This window comes from Cupressus sempervirens, chromosome 4, assembly GCF_028749045.1.
Source record: "Cupressus sempervirens isolate cs-2001-9-10 chromosome 4, ASM2874904v1, whole genome shotgun sequence".
Lineage (NCBI taxonomy): Eukaryota > Viridiplantae > Streptophyta > Pinopsida > Cupressales > Cupressaceae > Cupressus > Cupressus sempervirens.
The window spans coordinates 71,342,282-71,368,441 of NC_143121.1; the positions used below are offsets into that span (position 1 = coordinate 71,342,282).

Below are 26,160 nucleotides of genomic sequence, written 5' to 3' on the forward strand. Positions count from 1 at the left end.
TTCTTTAAATGATAAATATTCTTCCCTATGGTAAAGTCACATATTAGTTCAGATTTTATGCATTGTTCAAGTATCTCTTGCATGACATATTAGAGATTCACATACTTATGTATGCATTGCTAGACTTAAAATTTATACGAGGAGTTTGCTCCAATATTACTGAAAACTGACTCACCCAACTATTGGAAACAAACCATTGCAAAACTGAATTTTCAGTCACAGAAGACATACAGACACTGAGATAACTCATATATCCAGCCAAAAAGAGGAGACATGACTCCTTTGAATACATAAAATGAAGCAACTTCCACAAGGTGAGTGGATTGTCAGCTTTATTATTGTACAGGCACAGATACAATTAAGTTGAAAGCCGCCTTTATCATACATGTGTCTAAGAACTCTCACTACATATTATAAAAAGAAGCCATTGATCCATGATCATGTCATTTGCAAAGCAATAGTTCAAGTAATGAATGTTCGATTGAATTGAAGAAAACAATTACTCATAAGGATAACCAGATATACAGGAAGCCAAAAGAACATGCCAATATTCAGGACTCAAGAATCAAAACCCCATTCCAAGCACTAAATGTATATGAATTATAAACGAACAACTTTTTCCTACGATCAAACTAAAAGAATGATAACAAATTTTCAGTTGGCTGTGCTTCATATTAATCGTACATAATACACATTACTCATCAAACATATTCCAAGATAATACTTGATGCATTGCTTGTCAGACCCTCCTTGGATTAAACTCAGGTGGACTTCTTTCATTAAGGGATGACTCCAATGACATAATGTCATAAGGCTTTGAAAAATTATTTGTTGGATCAAAGAGCAAAGAAGATTTCATGGATTCTGGATCCTTGACAGTTTTATGCCCAACTTCCACAACATGAGGACTTGCACAATCAGCAGACACTACCCCCAATGAATATAAATCATCATTCTTACCAGTTCCAAAGATTTTTCTGTTTTTCCGTACAGTGTCCATTTCTTGGCCAGTGGGGACAAACGTCCGTGCTCGATATTTCCTTGTCCCTTCTTCACCTTCGTTGCTGTAAAGGACATAGTCATGATATGTCGGTGCAAACTGAAGCATCATAAGAACAATGCATCAGAAATCTCAATTTGTATGTACAATCTATTAAGTAATAGTAAGAAATACGAAAAAGTTTAATTTCCAGCTAAATTGGAACAGCTACACAAACACTCAGAAGAAGACAATACAAGCAATCTAGAAGCTTTTCTTTTTTTGTCTTGTAGAAGAAAGTAGCATGATTCTGTAAATTCTCACTTGTTTCTGAAACAACTTAACTATACCCCAAAAACTCTCATATAATTTTGATTCACTTAGATACCTGTCACTAAGAGCTAATTCGTTTTTTGATTCATTAAAATTAAAATATTAGTTCTGTTGATATAAACTTTTATTCACTATTATAATATGTAGCAATGCACTACGGATGATGATGGCTGCTTTAAAAGAAAATAAGAAGCACTAAGTGCATCCTGAGGTTTAGGGAAAAAAAAGGGAAAAGAAAAAGAAAGGAAATTAGATACAAAGACATGGAAACACAATTTCAGTAGAAGTTGAGCTAACTAATGACCCGAAAAGCTTGAGATGATCATAAAGAGGCAGAATATAAGTCTGCTGTGTGGGTGCAGATTGCAACAATCTACTATTAGCGTCCAACAATACCAGCATGAGATATTTTCTTCACATTCACCAGAACTCGGATATATTCAATATTGCAGCCTATTGCAACTGCAATCATAAAGTCAGCACAAGAGTGTTCCCTTGGTGAATAGTTCCAAACAGTATAAAAGGTGAAACAATGCAGATAAAGCATTCAAATCCACAAATGCAAAATAGAACAACCAGGAAGACGATGATTTACCAAAGGAGGAAAACATAATCTCTTATCAAATAATCAGCGGCATAGCCATAAATGTGAAAATCCACACAAAGATCCTGCAGTGATTTTGCTATTCATGACAAAAAATATCACCATATTTCATCATCTAATTATCATGATTGGGAAATTAGCAGTGTAACTCACAATTTTTGGCTTTAAAAAATCAAAAACCATATGGATTGCACACATCATAAGTCACATTCAATCAGTTTCTGGCACGCATAGACAGATATAATTTTCTTTCTTCATTATAAACTTCAACATATTCGTTTTTCATTACCTGGTGAACTGTATCATCATAGAAGTCATTGAACTTCAACGCATGTGTAAGACTTCCAGTTAAACCACCAGATGCACCTATGTTTGCTTCAGCATACTCTTTATATGGGAATGCATATAAATGTCCCACTGCAGCAATGGCCATCTCAAGACAGATAATGAAGTTTTGAACATCAGCAGCTTCCTCTGCGCTTTTAATGATTCCAGACTTTGCTGCTAGAAAAACTAGGACTCCCTGCATACATGACCAAGAGGACAACCCAATTACATACAAATACCTCTGTAAAATTGCTCAAATCACATTTTGTCATAGACATACCTAGTCCAAACAATTTCAAGCTGCCAAAGAACTAGAATCTAGTTTTTGAATACTAATACCTATCATCATAAAATGATTTCGAAAAAAATTAGTTATTTATCGTCCATGACACTAAAAGAAAGAACCTTCCATTCAGGGAAAGCCATTGTTGAGGGTTTTAGTTACTTTGTAGGTACAAATTAAATTTAACATTAATATCTTATCTTAAAAACAAAAGAAGCAGTAGTCCGTGCGTGGTAAATATAAATAATATTAACATACAGATATTTCACTGAGCGACAATATTAGTAGTTCATAAACTGACGGGCATCTATACCTAACATGCCAAAAGGAGGCATCACTATATCGCTAAAAAAACACCTTGTAACACTATGGCACTTAAACCTGAACAGTAGGGGGAGCATTTTCTCTATCCTGCTCTACCCACCACCCTTAATAGGATATTTTGGCACCTAGCATTACCTATAAATTATTATAAAAGCTTAGATGTAAGTGTTACAAAATGGTTGCCAATCTCAATGGATTACATAACCCAAAGACAAAGGATGAATGAAACCTACAAAGAGAAAATTATACTAAGTTATTGATAACAAATTAGAATTTGAAATCACCAAAGATTTTACCTGCCAGTATGTCAGGAAAACAACAGATTTAATGATTACGAACTTTGGAACTGGATTGAATGGTCGAAGTAGATCTCTGCATGCCACATAAAATAAAACTAGTGCATACAGTGCTGAAGAGTATGATATAGTGTAGATGATAGTCACATATAGATATGCTTGCTTGGCACTGAAGTTGCCATCCTCATATTTCCCTTTGGCATACAAAATAAATGTAACTGCAACAAGTATGGGCTTCAGAATGACAAACTGTAACCCACCCTGCTTGCATCGTCGAATGAAACGGCTGCACGTATATAAACCAAGTTACAATAGACTCAACAAACAATATGCAAACTGATTTAGAGGAAGAACATTAATATAATAGAGGAAACTAAGATTTACAAGCACATGGTTAACTATGGAATGGGATCAAAATAATTAATAGATGACACAAACCCGTCAAGTGGTATTGGAGGAAGACAACATGTCATCAGATACCATGAAGGCTTCAGCACTCGGCCACTTAAGCTTGTAACTACAGCACCTGGCCCACCCACCCAAGCAAGGCAGAGAGAAAGGAAATTATATATGACCCATGCTTCATATCTGCATATCAGACACACATTACGATACTCAAGAGTATTATTAATTGAGGAGATGAAAACTGATAAGCAAACAGCATATTAAGATCCTCAGAGTGCATTAGTAGTTTATAATCAATAAGTATATATTAATTGAGTAAGAGTTGAGTTGTGTCAGCTAAACAAGAAATGGGAAATGAAATGGGAAACAGTTGTAGTGCAGGAAACATCATTCAGACACCAAGAAATAGGCTGAGCATTTGTAACTTTCAGAAAATGATGAATAAAAAGATTTGATAGCAAGATGAGACAGTAAAGAGATGGTCAGGTTTCATCACAATAAATTCTTCAGCAGATAGGTTTCTTTCAATGTTTAATAGTATTACCACAAATTATTTTATGTTCAAAATTCATCTCTAATCTCACGAGTTTTGTCCCATTGCTCTCAAAGAGTTCTCACCTTCTGAATATAAGGGATCAATCTTCTACAATATTTTAATTGTCTTCCATAAGAAACAGCAACTAAATCAAAATGCTGTTTAGTGAGCTTTTTGGCCAATAAATTTTTTGATCTTCCTTTTGTGAATAGACAGTTCATATTTTTCCTGTTTTGAGAGGTTAGCACTTATACTGTAATATATTTATCCTAGGTTACCTCAATTCAAGTAGTTCTGACACTTCTCCCTTGGTACAATGGATTAGCGGGATCTTATGCTCATTAGGTGTGCACTTTCTCTTTTAACTCATTCAAATATCAAAAATAGTCTCTGCCATGTCAATAGGTCCAGGCTCAAAGTAGCAATGTTTTATCTAATGAAAACTAAAAAAGCATACCAACTAATCAACCATCAGCTCATGACCTTTGGAAAAATCTACATAATGATTTCCAACCCTGTAAAACTACCAATGTGAATTATACTCACTTGTATAACAGGAAATTAAGGGAGCGCTCATCATTATTAGCAACAAAAAGCTTATGTAAACTCAGAATTGACTTCCCAGAATCAAACATTTACTCAGAAACCAATGAGCAACTTCAACAGTGATATCCCAGAATGCATTTGTTTCACAGGAATTACCAGCTCAATAACCATACAATATTGGATCAAGCTAGGTATGTGTTAATGATTCTCAGACCATCATTCTAGAACACAGAACAGATCACACAAATTTCTATAATAGAGATGTAATCATTTATAGCATACTATTAATTTCATGGTATAGCACCCCATAGCTTGACTGGATAGGATCAATATCACAGATCTATACTTGAACAGGCATTACAATGACTATGATGTGCTCAGATCTTTATTACTGTCCCTTACGATGCTTCTGCAAAAGCCAGATCATCTTCAGAGAGCCAAGATTATATATCACACTGTAGCATTCTGAGTGTTTCACGGTCAGCAATCTTCAGGTACAAACATGCTGCTCATTTCAGAGTGGCATATTTCAGCTACCAATTTTTGAAAATCCCATACCACAATTGCTTGTCCTCAAGCAATTTCAGGATGGGATGTTCAAAAATTTCAACACCTTCCCATGTTGCATCATCGAGGGCTAGTCCTTTCCACTTCACCAAATATTTAGGGCCTTGGCCTCTTTTCTCTCACATCTAGCACTGACTTGGGTTCAAGAATCAATTTACCTTCATAGTCAAGTGGCAGAAGCTCTTGTGAAGGAATGAGTTGCTGTCCTCCACCTCTTTTTAAGCACAAAACATGAAATATTTTGTGAATTCTACAGTTAGCTGAAAATCCCAGCTCATAGCTATTTCTCCAATCCTCCTTAATATCTTATAAGGCCCATAACAGTGTGACTTCAGCTTCTCATCTCCATTCCCTTTGATAAAAGACTGCCTATAAGGTTGCAGTCTCAGAAACTCCATATCACCAACCTCAAAACTATCAGTTCGGTGCTATCAGCATGTATCTTTTGTTGATTTTGGGCCTGTTGTAAATTCTCTGAGGGATTTCAAGATATTTCTACATTGTCATATCGCATCCTTGCTACTCTACTATTAGACAAAATCAAATCCATAAATTAGGTAGCATAATAACTATAAGTGCCTTATGGGGGCATTAAAAAAGATTCAAAATGTGACATAAAAAGAACACTTTGGTACTAAGGAAAGGTAGAAAGTCATAGTGACAGTGATGATGAATACTTTCCATACCAGAAGAAGGAGTTTCCTGATGAGCCCATACAAGTTATATTCTTAAAGAATTTCTATGACGGTAGGAGACTATATCCTAGAATGGTTCATCCCTGATTGCTTCAAATTTTGCGAAGGATTGAAGACGACGATGGAAAAGATTGTGAGTTTCTTTCTCGTGATCAAGAATCCTTTTTTGCAAAAGGCTCAACATGTAAAGATAAAGAAGGCCTTGATGAAAAATGTTCATCTAAATCAGCAATCAACAAGAAGGATGATGTTCCATCTACTACATCTTCTGTTAAAGAAAATCAAGGTGAGAAACATTTTCTTGCTGATCGAATATCTTGTGCAGTAATTGCTGCAAGAAATGCATCAAAAGTTGCATGTGTCAAAGAAGATATGCTAGAATCTTCTCAGAAGGACCTATGTGATGGAAAAGATCTAGAGAAAGTAAATCACATGGAAAGGGAGGATTGCATTGGAGCATGTTGTGAGTGTGGCGAAGATGGTGTTAGCAAAGAAGAAATATCATGTCAACATGACAATTATCAAAAAGAGTCATTGAATGTTTCCAATACAACCAGGCAGCCACAACTTGGGGAGAATGATTAAGAAAGCATGTTAGGAGAGATGAAACTCACATTGTTGTTATTCCAACTTGGTGTTTGGAGGCTTTAGATGATGACTTCCTATGTGGAGAAGACATTCTATTCACTCATTACTAATCATTAAAGATGAAAAATCTATTAGTGAGTACAGTGCTCTAGAATCTATTGAACAATCTTCTACCACCATCACTAATGAAGAAACAAACTCAAGTGAAATCCTGGAGATATCATCCTTAGCTTCAGAAATGGAGGTCTTCACATTCAAAGATATTCAGGGATTTGAATTAGCAAGTGATATGATCAACAAAGGAGTAGAAGATCATCTCAAAGAGAAAGATGAGGAGTTGTCAAGCAATCCTTTTCAAAGTCACATGCAAGCAGAATATGAAGCCTTCCAATTTTGTGAGGAATATCATGAGGAAGAGCCAATTAAGAAAATATCATGAGGAAGAGCCAATTAAGAAAGAGGAGGGAAATATTTATCAGAATTTGATGATTGGTTCAATGGACATGAAAATTAAAGATCAACTTCAAGTAAGAGAAGATGAAACATCAAGTTCTCGCTCTTTCTTATGCATGCAACCCAAATTTGAGGCATTCGAGTTCATCAATGGGGATTACAATGAGGAAGCATCGACAAAAGAGATGAATAGTGATCCAACTCTTGAAGCCTATTATTTTGAAGATATATGTTCAAAAGTTCCTCAAATTTCATCTCAATGTTAAATGCCTTGCAATGCTGCTTTAATTAAGGAGCCAAATGAAGTGGATTCTCATGAAATAGAGGAAAGTGTTGTTATAGGTGACTTGAAAGAAGCTGAAATTCAAAGATTGGATTCAAATTTTGAGTTGGTGCAAATTTCTCCTTATCACAAGTTGTATCAAGGTTGTCCAATTTGTGGTTTAATGTCTCTAAATACAAATTATCAGGAGGGTCTTCAAAGATATGATTTTAGAATGCCTAGAGAGTTGCCGGAAGTTATGACCAAAGCTTACAGGATGGCACCAATAAAATTCAAGAGAATTCACAAAATTATGATGTGAAATGGTTATTTGGCTAATTGGTCAAAGATTTTCAATGTGAGTATGCCAATATGGTCAACCTAATAAGTTTAGTGTTACAGGGATGCACAACTGTTTTCCACGAGGGTGCCTACCTCTGTTAGCCAGTAAATAGGTTTGTGTGATCATTTCAAAGTTTCATGCGTTGTACATACTGTGAATAGTTTGAGTTTTTGTTGTGCATACCATTTTTGGCTTGCCCCAAGTTTCCTCAATAAGTCCTTGCCCAATGCATAAAGCACTGATCTTTGCAAACCTTCTGGGTTCATGCTACGTCCCTCATGGTCCTTGTCACCAATTAGAGTCAGTTGTTAGCCCCTATTTTAGACTAGCCCAAATTTGAACTTTCATATTGAATTCATTATTTGGGCTAATCTGAATCTTGTGCATTTGGTGTAAATACATTGACAATTAGTCACTATGTGATTTCATACAAAGATCTTCATCATTATTCTTCCTAAAAATAAAATGATATGTCTCTCTTCACAAATCATCATTTGCATAGCTCTAATTGGCCAAATATACCTTGATGATGTTGAATTGGAATACCAGATTTTTACAAATGATGGATGTCCAATTTTGCTCATACTCAATAGTGATAAAATGTCCACATGCAAGTTATCGAGAAGCTAACTAAGTGTATTTAAAGACCAATGCATTCTCAAGTGTGTTGTGATTATTTTCTAATCGGATGATCGCAATAGTTGTGAAAGTGGTTCGCAGACCTGGTGGAAAAAGAGAAGTAGTTATTAAGAATTGACATCGGCATCTTGACAAACATGAAAGCATTTAAAAACTTTGTGAAGTGAGTTGGGTGCTCTACTACCGAAACACCCCATTGTAATTATCAACAATTTGGACAGGTTAGCATATTAACATATGGCACCAAAAGGAGGAATTCCAAATCAAGCTTTATACCATCATCGGGAACTTTAATAACATTCAAAAGTTGGCGAAGTCTCACAAGCAACCAATGAGTTTAAACTTGTTTATTCTACAAAACCAAAGTGAGGCAGTTATTTCAAGTTATAACTAATTCTTGATAACAACCTATTAGCTGATGTACAAAATGAAGGTCGTCAAATGAGAGTGAGCTATGAAAAATGCCACTTCATCAATCTTAGATTTACTGTAAGAAATCAAAATCAAGAGCTTTGAACATGTTGAAACCGAGATGTGCAAAGTCAAAATTCCACAATCTTTGTGACATCCTCTCTACCCATGCTACAATGAAAGATTTGTCAAAGAATATAGATCAAGGGATATATGGTTGTATCGCACTGAATGAAATGATTGTACAAAGAAAAGAAAATGGTTTCAATGTTCTAATGTTTATGAGAATCTATGAAATGTAGATAGCAGGTACACAAAGCCGAATACAACAATCTTAGTTGCCACTCTCTCTACTTGTAGATAGTGGGAAGCATTGGAGAAGCACATGGAAATCTATTGAAGTATAGAGGAATTTTGTCAGAAACGTCATCGCTAACATAAGGTATATAGAAATGGCATCTATCCAATTGCTTTTAAGAACTTTTGAAGAATGAGATTTGCAGAGTTAGGATCGCCATCCTTCGTGCTCGACAAAGATAATGAGTTCTCAAAGTGGCTTAAACACCTGATAAATGAATATGAGCAATACAATTAGATAAATGGTCTAGCTTCTTGATGATGCCCATCAAAACTAAGTAAAGGTGGTGGCATTTTGTTTCTCCAAAAAGCGATAAAAGAAACATATAGCTTCTGTTGGTCATCTCCAAAGCAATCTCAAAAGCCGAGCATTGCAACTAAAACAAATGCATCCTTTCATTGACAAATTTTGAAAAGGTTTGTTAAACTTGTTTAAATCCCAAAAGTTTCTAGGGTGATCTATGCCTCGTGAAATGATATATGTCAATAGACATGCATTCAAAATGTGGAACCATAAGCAATGAGCTTGAAATATTTGTAAGAAATACAATCTTGGGAAAAGGAAAGTAATGAAGCATTTGCAAATTGTGTGCAAAAGGATTCGCAAGGAAGGCTTCATGGATTTAACAAGAGGAGCTTTAAAAACAATTTAGCAATACCAAGGTTGGGTAGAGAAACCTAAGTTTACATCTCCTTGATATCGTTACAGCAGTAAGGTACTTCTAAGTACAAGGCAGTTTTAGGTCAAGTCCTTGCGGAGACTAATGGTGATGTCTTGTGTTGTGATACAATACCTGAAGGCAAAGTGGTCTCATGGAATCCGATGTTCATGGATTTCATAAAGAAGATCTCAAAACTTTCAAGCAGATGCATTGGAGAAGACACACTTGTACATCACGACAAGATGGATGTTGATCATTTGGATTGTCCAAATTTTATTGCAGATTGTTGCCACCTTTAAAGAGAGAGTTTACTATAGAAATGCCCAATTATTTCCAAATATTATCATGTGGAGAAAATATCAAACGTGAAATGGGAAAAGGAACTTGCAATGCAACATAAAGGATTAAAAACAAGTGTTATTTGTCATCATTCAAAAAACAAATGTCATGCACTTGCATAAGATCGTGGAAATGTTCGAGAAAACTAAGTGTCTGTGAAAGGAAACAATATTCTCTCAAATGTATATTGTAGTGCATATCTTCTAAGATCAAGTTGTTCGTGATTCCAAGAGGACGTTATGCATAAGATCGTGGAAATGTTCGAGAAAACTAAGTGTCTGTGAAAGGAAACAATATTCTCTCAAATGTATATTGTAGTGCATATCTTCTAAGATCAAGTTGTTCATGATTCCAAGAGGATGTTATGCTCACCTCAACTCAAATGACGACTCGTCTCTTTCCCCAAAACTTTTATATCTCAATTTCTAATTTGTAGAAAGTGACTATGTCACTCATTGCAAAATTAAAGTTAGCATTTTGAATTAATTTTTGTAAAAGTTAGGTAAATCCTAATTAGTTACTTGAAGTTGTTACTCAAACCAGTTGGAGGAGGTAGCTAAGTGATTACTAGGTAGTTATCCAAGGAAGAGTCTGTAAATATGATCTCATTTGTAATGCAAAAGTGGGAGGAACTTTTTGCAGAACTTTTTGCACAAAGGGGGATATTATGGAGAAATTTCAAAACAGATTTTTGGATTTCCATCATGTATAAAGTTGTCTTTGGATTTGTATATCGTCAAAGAAATAATCAAGAATGCATATTATTTTTATGTCTCAAATGCGTTCATGAGTAGTTATTACTAGTTTCTCGTATGTCAAATTAGTTATCTCTTTACGTATTGATGGATTCCACTAGTGTCTCACTGATAAAATGCATTCATTTCCTAGTATTTTGATGTTGTATTGGAATAGCTTACCTTTTCGTATGTCAAGGTTAAAAATTGATCTTATTTTGTCATTGTTGCATTCGTGATGAAACCCCTTTGTAATCATTACCATTTATGAATCTCAACTAGTATTCTTATGTCTAGAGTTGGGGTTTATGATCTTTCTTAAGTTTTGTTGTCTCCTTTTTGTTCTTTTACGTAAAAAGTACTCAAAAATACCAAATACTCCTATCATACGAGGGAGCTGGCCCCCTCAAATGCAAAAGAAGGTTGTAATTTAATCGTGATCAAATTCAATCTCTTCAACTGTTGGTGCGATTGTCATTGCTTCTTGGACGAACAGGGAAAATTCCAAAGAAACACTCGCAGTAACAAATCTGTTGACCAGCATGTCTATAAATTCTATTAACGAGTGATTCTTAATCAAATTCATTATCATATTTTAAACAATTTCAATTTGGAATCAATGGTCAAGATTATCCCATAGAAACCCTAATTAGAGTCATTAAAAACATTAAATGACATCCGATTGAAAATTTACATTGCTTCAAAATACATATCCTTCCCAAGGATGAAATAATGAGAAAATTCGATAGGGTGAATGCATTTGATGCATTCCACATGTCTACTTGGAATAACTTGATTGGTTGAAGATAAGTGGACCCTCAAAATGTTTATCTTGTGATCTTCATTGTTATTGGAATTATTTCTCTTGGATGCCTTGACGTTGTAGTAGTTGAATCCTTTGTACTTCAGCCTTTATTGTTTGGAATTCCTCATCATCCTTATCTTCATGGAGATCTTCTACTTCCTTGACTTGAACCTTCTTAGCCTTGGCCTTTTTTACCTTCTTGTGAGGCTTAAATTCTTCGTATTGGTTTTGAATTTTTACCACGAGAATGTCTAAAGACGGAAAAGATGACCAAGCATCTCCAAGATTCCCAAAGAACCCTTGAGCATCTTGATGATGTCTAGAAGTATCTTGTCCCCAAAAGTCTCAAAAAGGGGTTTTTTTTTTTTTTTTTTTTTTTTTTTTTTGGGGGGGGGGGGGGGGGGGTGGGGGGGGTGGGGCGCTAGGGTTGAACCTTGATTTGAAGTGGCCCAATCCATGCCCTCAAATGCAAGACCTGGTTGGTATTAATTGTTGATGTTTGGTAGCTTATATCAGATAAATCAATATATAATTATATATGAGATATAATTTATATTTACGTGTTCATCATATATGAGATATAAGTTTATATGAGAGAAATTTATATTATATGATAAGTTTTTATTATATTAATTATCTAATTAATAAATAGACATGTCTTGTAAAGGGACATGTCTCTTCATCACTTATTCTCAATTTAAATAAGAGATCGCTGCCATTTGAAAAACGCATTCCAACTATAATGGCAGTGCCTAGTACATTTGCAGCGATCCTGATAAATCAACAATAATTTGGTGGATCGACTATAAAGAGTCTAATAGTTCAGTGATGAGGAGTTTGGTATAAGTGGAGACCTCATTTCACTACATTTTGGCAAGTTGTACTTATTTTGACATCATGCTACTCATTGTAATCATCTTTATGATATTTTCGATTTAACAGGAAACTCCAATTCAACAATTTCATTCTTCAAATTTTATTTGGTATTCAAGTATATCAAATTAAAATGGAAATAATAAATCTTAGAATTTTTCAATTCGGTATTTACAATTTAGCTATTTTACTAATTTGCCAAGTTTCATTTGGAATGCAATTCTTTGCATCTTTTCATATCTAGTTTTTCAAGTACTATTATGTATATCAGCACCACCCCTCCCCTGCCACTGAGGAAATAAAGAAGCCAACAAGGAAATAAAATAAATGAGACAGGTAACTGTTTTACTTCTCCATCCAAACAAGCTCAATTTTTGAAGATACAAGAAAGCATTAGATTATAGTATTTAAGCCTGAATAATCCCAAGCAGCAACCTCTTACAGAGAATCTTGAATTTGGCAAATGGGTTACATGTTCAAACGGGTGAAGGATTAACCCTCAACAAATTCAAACACCAAAAAATAATAGGATGAAGATTGGATTTTACCATAAGGAGGTCCATACTACCATGAGTGGCAGCAATCAAGACAGCAAGGCTTGAAGCTACAGCATCGTTATAAAAACACACAAACAAAATACAGAACATATATGGAACCTGACACAAGTGCTTAAAGGGACAAATGGAAGATAAAACATATGCAAGTCCCAAAATACATGCTGTTTAGCTTTATCCCACGCTTCCTGGGCCAAGCATTTCAAAGTGGGTTGGCATTATACATATCCGTATCCATAATTGCGGCATCATATATAAATATGTAGAATATATTTAGCGCTAGCAGATAGCTTTTGGAAGAAAACTCTTGATGCATTATTTTAAATATGCTTAGTTGAGTTGTATAAAAGCCAGCATGTACATGCATAGGACAATTAATTAGTCACCAGGTTACATGTGGAGTGAGTTAGGAGTCTATGTTTACCAAAGCTGACAATTTTTAGAAAGACTCTTTATGTGGATCTCGGAAATATATTAGGTACATAGACATTGTATCATAGATTATATAATATTTCTCTGTTGATGGAAAATTTGGAGTTAATAATTGTATGGTGAAACATTACCTACAATGTAATGCCACTACATCCCTCATAGTGTATTGTTGCACAAATCCGTTATTTCCATCTATCATGTCAATTGCTTTCTGCCATTAGTTTAATACAAATTTATATTCCAATCTGCTTTGAAATTTTAATTAGCACCTCACACCGGATAGTGTTAAATGTATTGAATAAGGATTTCCAATCGAGTCCTAACCCTAGATAAATAGTGTACATAATATTTGCTAACACAAAGAAGACAGTTTTCATTTCAACTATGAATTTTTTATCCAATGTCAGTTTAAAATATAAAACCCAATTTGGGAGGGCATTTGCAACTAATGATAACAAAATTGACCAAAAATGCCAAAACTAGGATTATAGTTATCTAAACATAAGGGCTAATTAGCCTATTAAATTGTTTATTTCTGCAGCAGACTGGATGCTAAGCATGAAAATGAGGCAAACACAATTACTCCCTAATACATTCTAGAAGAGCACAAAAAGGTAATTTCCATAACAAAATTACAAATCAAAAATGCATACTAAAAATAAATATACTCACATTTCACGAATTGAATTAAAATAAATAGATTTATCTCCTAGCACAAGAGACATGAATGACATTGTTGCATATATCTGCAAGACAAAAGAAGAGAAAATAATATGCCAAAGTTAGTGAAGGGAACTATAAAATTATTAAAAACTACAATAACATGACAAAGCAATCGCCTGAAAACATCCCCCATAAAGACAAGAACCATTTTACAGCAAAGAAAAAACTGATATACATATCATCAATCAGGTTCAATATAATAATTGTCCAGAAAAGCAATTAAGATGTTGGGATAGTTGAGCCAGAAAGATTTATTCCTGATAAATGGCAGACATGCATTTCCTACCTTATTGTTCCCCTTATCCTGATCTATTCAATTAGTACAGTGGCCCATAACAATGCTCAATTTGATTTTAGCATCATCAAATTTGATTTTTGATATTTAAGAGATAGATGGTTCCATAGTTTAAAACTAGCTGGACTCACAACTAGAATTTCTGTCTGTGCCAAATTCAGTAGTTTAAATGCTCTACCCTCAAGATTCACTTTGGACCAGTGTAACACAGGGACTCGCACCCCCCTCCCAAACGTCAAAGTACCCGTCCTTGCACTGGGTACCTTGCATAACCAAGTACCCCCACCTTTGCCATTCCATAACCATGCCACCACTGGCATGGATACTTGAATTTACATTTGAATTTTGATTTTTGAATGTTACTATTGGGTATGTAATATGTTACTATGTTGAATGTTCAATGGTTCTAGTTCATGTTGCAATTTTGCTATGTTCAGTATTTAAATTTGATATGTTCTACTGAAACATTATCTCATAATTGGTATTTCAAGCTCTATATGTATACTATAGAACCACCCTCCCTGTCCAATCCTCCCCTTACCGCCACCCCTTGGTCGTGCACCCATTGTCATGAAAAATGAGGCCCATTTTCTCTGCATCCCAAAAAATCGTCCTAACGTACCCAATACTAGAGTGAAAATTGTTTTCTCTAGAAAAATGATGCTTTGTACTATTCAAATCATGGTATTTGCAGTCTATTTTGGGGATCCTTCTCATCTGCAATAGTTTGTAGGATTTTGTAGTTGGTCTCTATGTATCTCTATTTCCAAGGAAGGATAGTTCAATTATCCCTCTTTGTGATCATTTTTGGTCACCTACTTTGCAAAATCTAGGAGGGTCAATGGAAGAGACTGCGACAAGATCTACTTTCTTGCAGATCATTCTAAAGAAGGGACCGCTCTTCTTTTTATACGTGCTACACTTGGTCATTGAAATTTTGCAAATCCAAGGAAGGTCTCAGCAGTAGCAAAATGATCTGAAGTATTTGTGATTACAAGACATGTATTGTCTTGTCCAAAGTGGTTGATAGAATGACCATTAAGGGAGGGTATTAGATTAGTATCTTAGGTTCTTGCTATATTTAGCTCATTCTTCTAGAATCTTAATTAATGGATATTTACGCTTCCTTTTTAGCTTTTTTCAGTTAACAATATTTTAGACTATGCTAAAGTTAACGTCTATAAACTCTATTTAAGAATTCACTATTAATGCAATAATCATGAATCACATTTTCTTTGTTCATTCATATTTTAACAATTTCACCTTCTTGCATTGCTCTACAGTAAGTCATAGCAAGGTTTTCCATATAGTTGGCACTAATATTTTTCTATGCTCCACAAAGTTACCGAGATAGGGACATTTTCGGGGACGGGGGTGTGTCTCCAGTATGGGTACGAGTCAAAGCCATAATTTCGGGGATGGGGTCTCAAGGGACGGCAATTAAAAACATAGGGGAATTTTTTATATATAGAGTATTAGAGACAAAATTCAAATATGCTTATCATAACATTGATAAACCATTCACCATAAAGTCATAGACATTTTAAATATCAATAAATGGAAATTGAAACTATCAAAATTCAAATGAAAATATGATATATGAATATTCGAATATCGCATATATATAGCAAAAATGCCCAAATGCTTCAAGTATCAATGTATCATCATCATGCATGAAATCAAAATGACATAAAGTAAATACTAGAAGCGTAAATGAGATGTCCAAACTCAATAATTATCAAAAGCAATAATGTATCTGAGTATCTCAAAATGGAAAGCCAAATACATGGTTATCCTCTAGGAATATAAATCTATATCCAAATCTTAATCAGCGCTAGCCTCTTCCCTTGAATCACTAGCGGCGACGGGCAGAGGGACCTCATCCAATGGAACACCAAGCAACCCTGGACGTGTGTCATCCTGATCAATCTACAATGCATCCTCAGGATTAACATCCCAACGTAGTGTTGGAGTCTGCCAATACTCAAGACTCTATATTTTTAAAAATCAGCAAGTGCTTAAATCACAAATATTTTTATTAAATCAGCAATAACAATTATGATGTCAATTATTTAAGTTTCTTACCTCATTGTGTTCCACCAGTTCTCATCCAAGATTCTTCGTTTCACAAGTCTTCCATCCGAGGTGCTTGATTCATGCCATCTATTTCACTTTGAGTTGACCACCATGGATTGTAAGGCCTCTTGGACCTCAAGTATCCTCTCCAACATAATGAAGTAGCTAGCATATCTAGTGTTCATGGGCTTGAGGAATTCGTTTTTGGAAAATGTCCTAAATAGTGCACAAGATGTGTGATGATTGCAAATGAAATTTGCACATCTCTAGCCTCGGACACCATAGCCTTTATCCAATCAATTTTTCCAAAGTCCTTCAAAGTGTTATTCAATGCATGTACACAACATGGGGTCCCAAAAATGTGTCTATAGGTGCTCTCTACTATCAATCCAACTGATTTACACACCCAAGTTGAATCAATCACTACTTGCACAACATTTGAAGCCCCTACCTTTTCTATAGCATCCTTCAAAATCTGAAATTGGAAGGATGCATCCTTTCTTTTTCCTGAACAATCAATGGCTTTAAGAAAATAGGCCCCTACTGTACTAGTGACAATAAGATTGATGAGTGGCCGATGTTTAATATCGGTCCACCCATACATGATTATAGAGCATCCATCACTCATCCATGTTTGTCTCATATCCTCCATCAAAATGTTTACTTTGGAGTACTCTTTATCAAGGATAGTGGTACATGATTTAGTCTCTTGGTGGTACAAATATGCAAACAGTAGCATATATATCTTTGCACATTTGTTTATAGAATGAGGAACAAGAGACATGGAATGGTATACCGTGAGTAAAAAGAAATCTGCAAATGGACTCTTCAGCTCTCTCGTTTGCTTGTATCTTAAATAAATCAGCCAAATTGCTATCTCTCTTGGCCTTTCCCTTCCCTTTACTAGTAGTACTAGTGGGAGTGAATGTGGGAGTGAATGTGGTGTGGGTGTGGGTACAGCACCTTTTGGACCCTCTGCTTTCAATAACTCCCCCTCCAGATGCAACCTATTGGCCTCAAGTTTTTCTTCAGCTTTAATTTTTTTGCAACCTTTCACCCCTTGCCCACCTCTCCATTAAAGATGACACTACACTCTTGTGTAGCTTCCAAAATAATGTATATATGGCTCTCCCATTCCCTACTACCCCCCGAAATTTTTTTCTTATTGTTCTCTACTTTTGTGGCAAATTGTAGGAGAGGTTTCTTAGGGTTGAATAGGCCTTTGGCATATTTTTTTAGGACTTTGGAAGGGCACTCAAAAGGATTAGGCATTGCATCTTCCATGGGGACATCTATATTAAGCTTAGCTGAAGAATCATCCATGGCTGCCCTAGGTCTTTTTCTTGGTCTCTGTAAATGTGACACTTGAGTTTCTTGCCTGGCAACATCCATGCTATCAATACTTCCCTCACTCTCACTGCTACTCATGTTTTTGCCTTTGGATTTTACAATGTACTATACTGCTGCAAGTTATGGAAAAATAAAACATTTCATTGTTCTATTCAACATGCTCACATTTCAATGTTCCATTCAACATGCCCTCTCTATGTCATGAAAAAAATGAAAAATGGCAATAAACAATAATAAAGTTTGAATCAAACAAAAAAAAAATAAGCAACATACCTAGAATGAAGAAGAAATGAAGGAAAATGAACTCCAAATGAACAATACACTTGCACATTTTGTTTTTTGAAGCAACATTAGGGTTCCATTATTTTAGTATTCCCCAACATCCATGTGGGGCATGGGCGGAGGTTAAAATATGATTTAAAAATCTTTGTTTTTTTTTTTTTGCCTTTTCCTCATCATCACCATTCTAGAAAAAGGGGGACGGCATTTGGCATCGTGGATGGTCAAGGGATGGGAATGAAGTCCCCGGTACGAGATTACGTACCCCCATTTCCAGTCCCTTTTTTCATGTTTTGGGGACGGTACCCCTTTTGCTCAATTCAGGACGTTGCAAGGGACAGGGAAAAGAGGTATTCGCATCCCGGTTTCAAACCTGATACGGTGACGAGCCCAAAATGGTTGGGGATGCGTCCCCATGGAACACAAATATTTGTTAATAATTTTTATTAAAAGATAGACCTTCAACAAGGACAGTGAGCACTTATATTTTTAAGTTATTTTCATTCAAAAACCCACCTTTCAACAAGGGAAATCAAGCCTCCTCTTTTCAAATAGTTTTCAAACAATAAAAATGGCCTTTCAACAAGAACTGCCCACAGTAGCTGTTGTCAACAATTTGACTTTTGACATTCATTTGAATGCACGACAACTTTTAGAATTTGGCTATTGATAAAATGTTTACTCATTTTATTTCAACTCTAATAGAAAACAATTTTCCAACATTCTGCAAACTCTTTTCATATGTTTGGTAATCACATTTTCCATTAAATTCAAGGTTTTAAAATGAATTTTACAATTTTTGATTTGCCAGGTTTTGTTGAGGTTTTGCCCAGTTACCAAGTGAATCAAAATGGGATTTGCTAAGTTTTGCTAACTCACAAGTTTTCAACTACGGCTTGTTCAATCACCTGACTACCGTTTTTCTCTGAATTGTACCACTTATATACTAGTTGCAGCAATGAATACTCATGGTCACTTCAAAAATAGTTTTGCACTTGAATAAAGCTTGAAAAATATTCTATTTTTTATGGTGTCGCCCATCAGAAGAGTCTATTCAATGAGAACTTTAACAGTGAAATCCAGTAAACCTTTAAAGATGTGTCCTTCAACTAAGATCCAGATGGAAACAAGTCTATTGTTTTGTTTTGTTTTCAATCTGATGACGGAGAGTTCAGATTTACCAACTGATCTCTCCATGCTCTAGTTGTATGCCTAACAACTGATACAAGTATTACAGTCTAAGCTAGTTAAACCAAGCACACTTTTCATATATCAAATTTGACAATTGAATATGTTGCCTAAGATTTTGAATGGCGTGATTATTTAAATTTAAAGTTTTGGGTTATGTTAAATAGTGATCTTAAATGTAAAAAGTTGTTTTTATGTAAAAACTATATTTTGATTAGCTCAATTTAATATAGGACATTATTCCAATTTAAAAAAAGTATAAGCCAGAATTTAGAATGTAATTTATATGTGCTAAAACCATTTAGCCACATAAACAGATTAAAGACATGGTATAACGTTTATTAAAAGCAGAATTACAGTTGTTGAAGTCTTGCATGCTTTCAATCTATAAAAAATTCTAATCACACATAGCCCTATTGGTTTTTGAAGGTCCTAGTTTACAATTTTATCTCTCTCTCTCTCTCTCTCTCTCTCTCTCTCTCTCTCTCTCTCTCGCTATATATATATATATATATTTATTTATTTATTTATTTATTTATGTGTATATATATATGTGTGTGTTCTCTCTCTCTCTATCTCTCTCTCTCTATATATATATGTGTCTTTGTGTGTGTGTGTAAACAATATTCTTGGTCATAAAGAAAATCTAAAGGTATACGGTATATCTTCCTTATCCTGTAATATTTTTATAGACATGTTTAGCACCAATAAACTCTCTTTTGATTTGAAATACAGTGGAATTTCAATTCAGTAGCTACATACTAAGTTTTAGTATGTTGTGAATAACAGATAACACTCACGACATTGCTCATTGAATTTGTGGATTTTGGCCCTTGGGTAATACTATAAACACATAGTAGCCATGACATTGTTAATTATATTATAAGAGATTATAGAATATCATATTCATAAGGTAAACTTTATCCGCTAAAGTTTTCACCTCTAGCAATGCTCTGCAGAACTTTATCACCATACAAAACCAATAGTTTGAATTTTATTGCAATAAATAATGTCCAGCCTATCAAGAATTTACAGATCATATAAACAACCACCTTTGTATGAAATTGTACAACTTAAGGACAAGGTGAATCCAATCTATTAAACAACAAAAATAATTGAGTAATCAGCGCAGAAAAAGACAAATGATCTTTGACAGATGACTTTTGAAATAAAATCAAAATTCTAAACCTCAATTTTTTTTAAAAATTAAAGGAAAGGAAACGAAGAGTCATTTTGTGGTCTAGCAACCTGTGCAACTAACTGTGCTTAGACTCTAAGGTAGCTTACAAGCCTTCCACGTATTCCATCATTTATCAAATTGGGATTCAGAAAGTATTTTGAAAACTAAAGGTCCAGAAATCCTCGCACTCAAAGCATATTTCATCTTTAGCTAATTTTGACCCCAAACTGGAAGGATGTCAAGGCAAGGATTATGATCACAACCATGAAACATCAAATGCATACAAATTCAGCTTACTAAATAGATAATATAGACAAAATAGTGTTCTCAATGGAAGTGCTGAAAAACAAAATTCAGCTTTGAAAGCCTCAAAGCTTCACCTTTTTCCAGGTTAAAGAAACATTCAAACATATAAAGGCATAAATTATTTTCGAAACAATGGATGGCCAACAGTGCATAATTTTTGAAAATTGAAATCAGATTCCATAGGATATGTACATATCTATTACATTCCAAAATGGAAATGACAAGGTGCTAAACATTTCATGGGTGTATTGCAAATTGCAAAATACGGCATATGCATGCTAAACATGTCATTCTCACATAGATATCACCTGCTTTATAATTTAATGGGAAGTCACCACTTACTGGCACCATGAAGATAATGCGAACAATATAGCGTTGGAATATCGGCTCAGTATAGTTCAACAGGTGTCTGTAAATATGCCATATTGCCAGGGAAATTGCTGCAATAGTGCATGGAAATGCTACAATGATATAATATATGGAAGCCATTTTATTGCCCGAAGCCAACTATTCATGAAATGTATTGATCTGAAACAAATGATGGAACACCCAATATGTCAGGAATAGATTTAAATGATATCAAAACTTATAATGTTTACAGTCAATTCGACTGGTAAAGCAACAAACAACAGCTACTTTATATAAGAAAAATTTAACAGACGGAGATTATCTATTGTGCTAGCAGATCAACTAGTGATCGTCATTCAAGCTAATATGAAGAGCCCAAGAACTTTACTAATTCCTTTCACGAAAGTTCAAAGCTTGTAATCAGCCAACACTTTATTTTATTTTATTTACACATTTAATTCCAGTAGCACCCAAACATTGTCAATGGAACTAAAGTATGTATTATAACAATGAAAGTCCCTGGTGCATTACCCATACAGTGGCAGAAAACTTCAGTAGAACAAGAGCGGTAAACTGTTCTTCACAGATGGGAAAAACCAAAGCAGTATACGAAAACCATATTAACTGAAATCTCGCTTGCTAAATGCTTCTGAAATTTACCTGATAAGACTGTAATCAGATGTTTCTTTTGTTTTTTTGTGCCTTTAACTTCAGGTAACTAACTCAATTTAGCTGTACTCCTCTAACATTGACAACCTGCAAAATCACGTAATTTGATTCCATTGTCTTCCAGTGACTCTTGGAGATAGAGAACAAGGCACTATGGTATGCCTTCAAGATTCTATGGAAACATCCACCAATTCACTTTCTCACCTTTACTTCCGGCAAGTTCCAAAACTCAATTTTCAAAGTTCCCTTTCAACAGAAACTGATGAACTTTGATCTTCTTTCCAAGGACGTGAACAAAGCCTTGACAGACCCTACGTCAAATTGTATCATTTCGTACAAGATTATGCTGAATTTGACGCTCTATAAAAAAGCCCTCTTCCGGGCAAATGTTCAATGCACTATTAGGCAAAAGTAATCCGCAATACATTAAAATGATGTCATCATCCACCAATTTTCAAAGATTTCGCTTAAGATTTAATACATTTATCTGTCGTCCCAAGCGATCCTGGATTAAATTTCCATCAAATGACGCAATTCAACCGAATTTGCCACCGCAACGACAAAATTATAGGAATTACCACAGGAAGCGTCCCGGTTGAAAACAATACTTGAAGACTCCGCTGTCTCAATAAATCAGCCTGCAGCGCAATCCATTTCAGACAAAATCTCTCAACTGCATGACTGATTGGTTTGCAGGGGTTTCAAAACCCTGACAAAGTAACTAACAGACTTTATTTTTCACTTAATGGAAAAAAATCTTGGCCAGAAAAATAAACCTTCAATGTTTTCTTATAACTGGCCTAAAACATTAGCTAACGAAAGTGGCTTTTCACTCATTTCCCTGCCATATTTGTTTACTTGCAGACTATTTGAAATTTATTTTCAAGGGTTTCAAATGTCAAACCTGGTATTTGAAGCATCAAAAAGACCAAAAAGATTCTCCACTTTGTCCCTCGACAGATTTGCTGCTGCGATCTGAGCTGGAAAAATATTTTAGGAAGAAATTTTTTAAGTGCAACGGCAAGCAAAAATTAAAAAATGCAGAGCTCGGTTGTCCAATACAACACGAACTTCTATAAAGGCAGTTGTGCGAGGAAAAATGTACAGAGCAGAAAAGAATTTGAAAGATCAAAATGAGATCGCGTCTTCAGCGCGTAGTAAAACAGAATCTAACGAGAGCGCATACGTTTCCATAACGTAGAGTGGAAGCTTATGTATTTTTTTCACAATTCAATTTGTTATATTTTACTTTATTGTTTGTTTGAAAATATATTTCATAATTTTAATTTTATTATTAATAAAAATGTAGGCTAACTGTTTTCCACCGTGGCATAAGTAAATGGCGATGTATATACAGTAGCATTTGGATGTTCATTATATATAGATATATATAAAACTTTTAGCAATAGGCGATATTATGTTTTACTATTTAAAGAGGAAGACGAATATATATTTCATAATTTTAATTTTATTATTAATAAAAATGTAGGCTAACTGTTTTCCACCGTGGCATAAGTAAATGGCGATGTATATACAGTAGCATTTGGATGTTCATTATATATAGATATATATAAAACTTTTAGCAATAGGCGATATTATGTTTTACTATTTAAAGAGGAAGACGAATATAATTAAATTAAAGATTTCTTAGTAATTTGTTAAAATTGTTTTTTAACTTTTAAAAAGTATATAATTAATTAATTAAATTAAAATTATTGAATCAGAATAAAATAAAATAAAAAGTGTAAAAATAGTATTTTAAAAAAATTGAAGCTTTTCAATAAAATAAAATAATTTGTAAATTATTAAAATAGAATTAGTTTCTTTTTTTTTAGTGATTTTCTCATATTTTTATTTTCATTTAGGAGATCAATAGAAATTCATACACAATCAAATCTACTTATTCTAAAATAATTATGATTAAGTTCATATTGATGTAATGAACAAGATTGTTGTCCTCATAATTGTGTTCTAATATTGTTGTTACAATGTTCTATTTTTTGTTTTGACAATATTGTAATTATGATCTATGTTTTATCCTTCAAATTAAAACAAATACTATTGAAATCAGCATTTAGTAATTAAATATTATAAATCTTTGATAACTAATTTAATAAAAATATATATCATTAAAAATAATATTTTTTATAAATAAATATGAAAATTCAAAATTTTGAAATTATTTCTAATAATTAAATTAAGGTTAGTGATATAAGATTTTCAATTTCAATGATAATACTAATTTAATGTAAAAACAAGATATAAATCTTTTAATTACAATGGATTATTTAAAAATTTACATTTTTTATAAAATCTAGAAGAATTGTACCATCTGTATTATTTTCAAAATACTTATCCACAATTTAGGAAAGAAACAATATATTGTTTTCTCAATCATAAACAATACAAATATCATTTATAAAATAATAAGATACAACTATTTAAGCGTTTTCCCTGTTATGTTCTCATACAAACAACTGCCCGACAATTTAGGAACAACTATAAAAGAGGTGGTCACAGCTATAGCCTCGTATTTCGTATTGGTAGACAACTAATTAAGCGCCTGCAAGACGGTCCAAAGCTTGGTAATCGTTAGTTTCATAAATCTCTGAGTTCTAGTAATGGTTGTGTTGCCTTCTATGGTATTGTTGTTTCAATCATTGAAACTTTGTGTATTGAAGTCCGCCGTTAATTTGCCCATTCATAACAGTTTAATTTTTTACGTCCGCTTTTTAATTTTTAAATTTAGTTGGTTTAGATTGAGGGAAATATAAAAGGACAAGAGCTAGTTGTTCGGTCTAATTAGTTGTAATTTAATGCTTAATGTCCTTATTATTTCAAAAATATATTGGCAATGACATTTTGGTGTGCAATAGATATGTGGAAAATTTAATGGAATAAATAATTTTGATAGGTGTGGATGATAAATTCAATAGAAGTAAATTTGTTGGTAGATATATGTTAAGAAGGTCTTTAAAAATCCTATTTTATAAGACTTTAATGGTCCTAAAACCATAAAAAATTATATTGTAAAGAAAAATTTACCATAGGTATTGTATTGAACATGATCAACTTGTTGAACATGAATAATAAATGTTTACACAAATTTCAAACTTATAAATGTATGGTCATCCAATTAAAAATTCAGAAAATAATCACTACGAACTATTCCAAACTTAAGCAAGAATAGTTAGAGCTCTAAATAAAATATTTTTTCTCCGTGTGTTTCTAAATAGTGTATGTAAAATAACATTTTCAGTAAAATGAGAAAAAACTATTCATCGAAAATGGAAATATAAGTGGAAAGTAACAACATGTGATTTGTTGGGCTCCAAGAACCTACCATTTTAAAGATATTTGTGGTTAAGATACTTTCAAACGTGTATTGCACATTAAACTAACCATCCCTCTCAAATAATATATGGTGTTGATACATCTATAGTCAAGATTATATTTCATAATTGTATAAAAAAACTCTATTTTATATATTTATAATACTAATTTAAATTATATAGTTTTATATTCTCATAACTTCTACTTCCTTCAAATGCAAGAACTAAATAAGTTTGAGACCATCCAAACATCTCAACCATTAAACATGTTGTCTTATCATTGTTTACATGTATGGTGACATCATTTCACATTTATTGATGAAGGAGAGCCATGGGTGCAATGGCATGCACCAACATAAGAATAGGCCCTACACGAAGTTGCATCAATGAAACCCAATTCTATATTTTAATATTATCTTGCCATTGAAAGTAATACCTTAAATCTTAACAACCAAACAACCATGCTCCATCCTAATCTGGCCTTCACCTGTAGGGTCATTGAATTTTTATTTCATTTTCTTTTGTCCTTTTTGTAGATTGTTGTTTTCTAATCATTTTCAAAGACCACAACAATAAAATGGCATCTCATTAGGAGAAACAAAATAGAGAAATGAAACCCTAGATTTAAATAAACAAATTTATCATTCCTTCTTCTTACTTGTCTTTGGTTGGTGATCATATCAATTATTTCCTTGTTAAAAGAATTATTGATATTCTACGTATGTTGAGCCATGTATCCTTTAAAATATAGTCGATTGGGTACTAAAATGAGAGAGAAATATGGTGGACTCCATAATCAAATAATGCCAAGCTTTCAACGATCGTCCACAAATGTAAAAATATAAATATATGAATGGTAGGGTGTTTATTCGATGTGCTTATTACACCATACAATTATAAGAAACATTTACACAAAAACTAATAAGCATAGTTTAGCAAGGGGACTCTTAGCACAATTTGGTTGGATAGTCACAGATAAGTTAAATATGGTTTCAAACTAACATATCAAGTCATTTGTTGGTTTTGATAGGATTTTTGTTAGAGTGGACAAATTTGACAAGCACATAC

The 26,160-nt window shown here is 33.8% G+C and overlaps 1 protein-coding gene across 4 annotated transcripts; it reads right to left on the minus strand.

The window, feature by feature from the left end:
- Nucleotides 1-461: 461 nt before the first annotated feature.
- LOC149559999 (uncharacterized) lies at nucleotides 462-22,944 on the minus strand. Of its 4 annotated transcripts, XM_089824402.1 has the most exons (9): nucleotides 22,665-22,944; nucleotides 21,965-22,398; nucleotides 21,752-21,847; nucleotides 21,086-21,271; nucleotides 14,019-14,092; nucleotides 3,585-3,734; nucleotides 3,147-3,432; nucleotides 2,206-2,439; nucleotides 462-1,099 (listed from the first exon to the last, which is right to left on the minus strand). In XM_089824402.1, exons 4-9 carry the CDS (start codon nucleotides 21,230-21,232, stop codon nucleotides 740-742), a joined length of 1,251 nt encoding a protein of 416 aa, XP_089680528.1. In that variant the 5' UTR covers nucleotides 21,233-21,271; nucleotides 21,752-21,847; nucleotides 21,965-22,398; nucleotides 22,665-22,944; the 3' UTR covers nucleotides 462-739. The 4 variants fall into 4 exon arrangements, with proteins under 4 accessions (XP_089680528.1, XP_089680527.1, XP_089680529.1 ...); XM_089824401.1 differs by having other exon boundaries at nucleotides 21,752-22,398; XM_089824403.1 differs by lacking the exons at nucleotides 21,752-21,847; nucleotides 21,965-22,398.
- Between the last annotated feature and the right edge of the window lie 3,216 nt (nucleotides 22,945-26,160).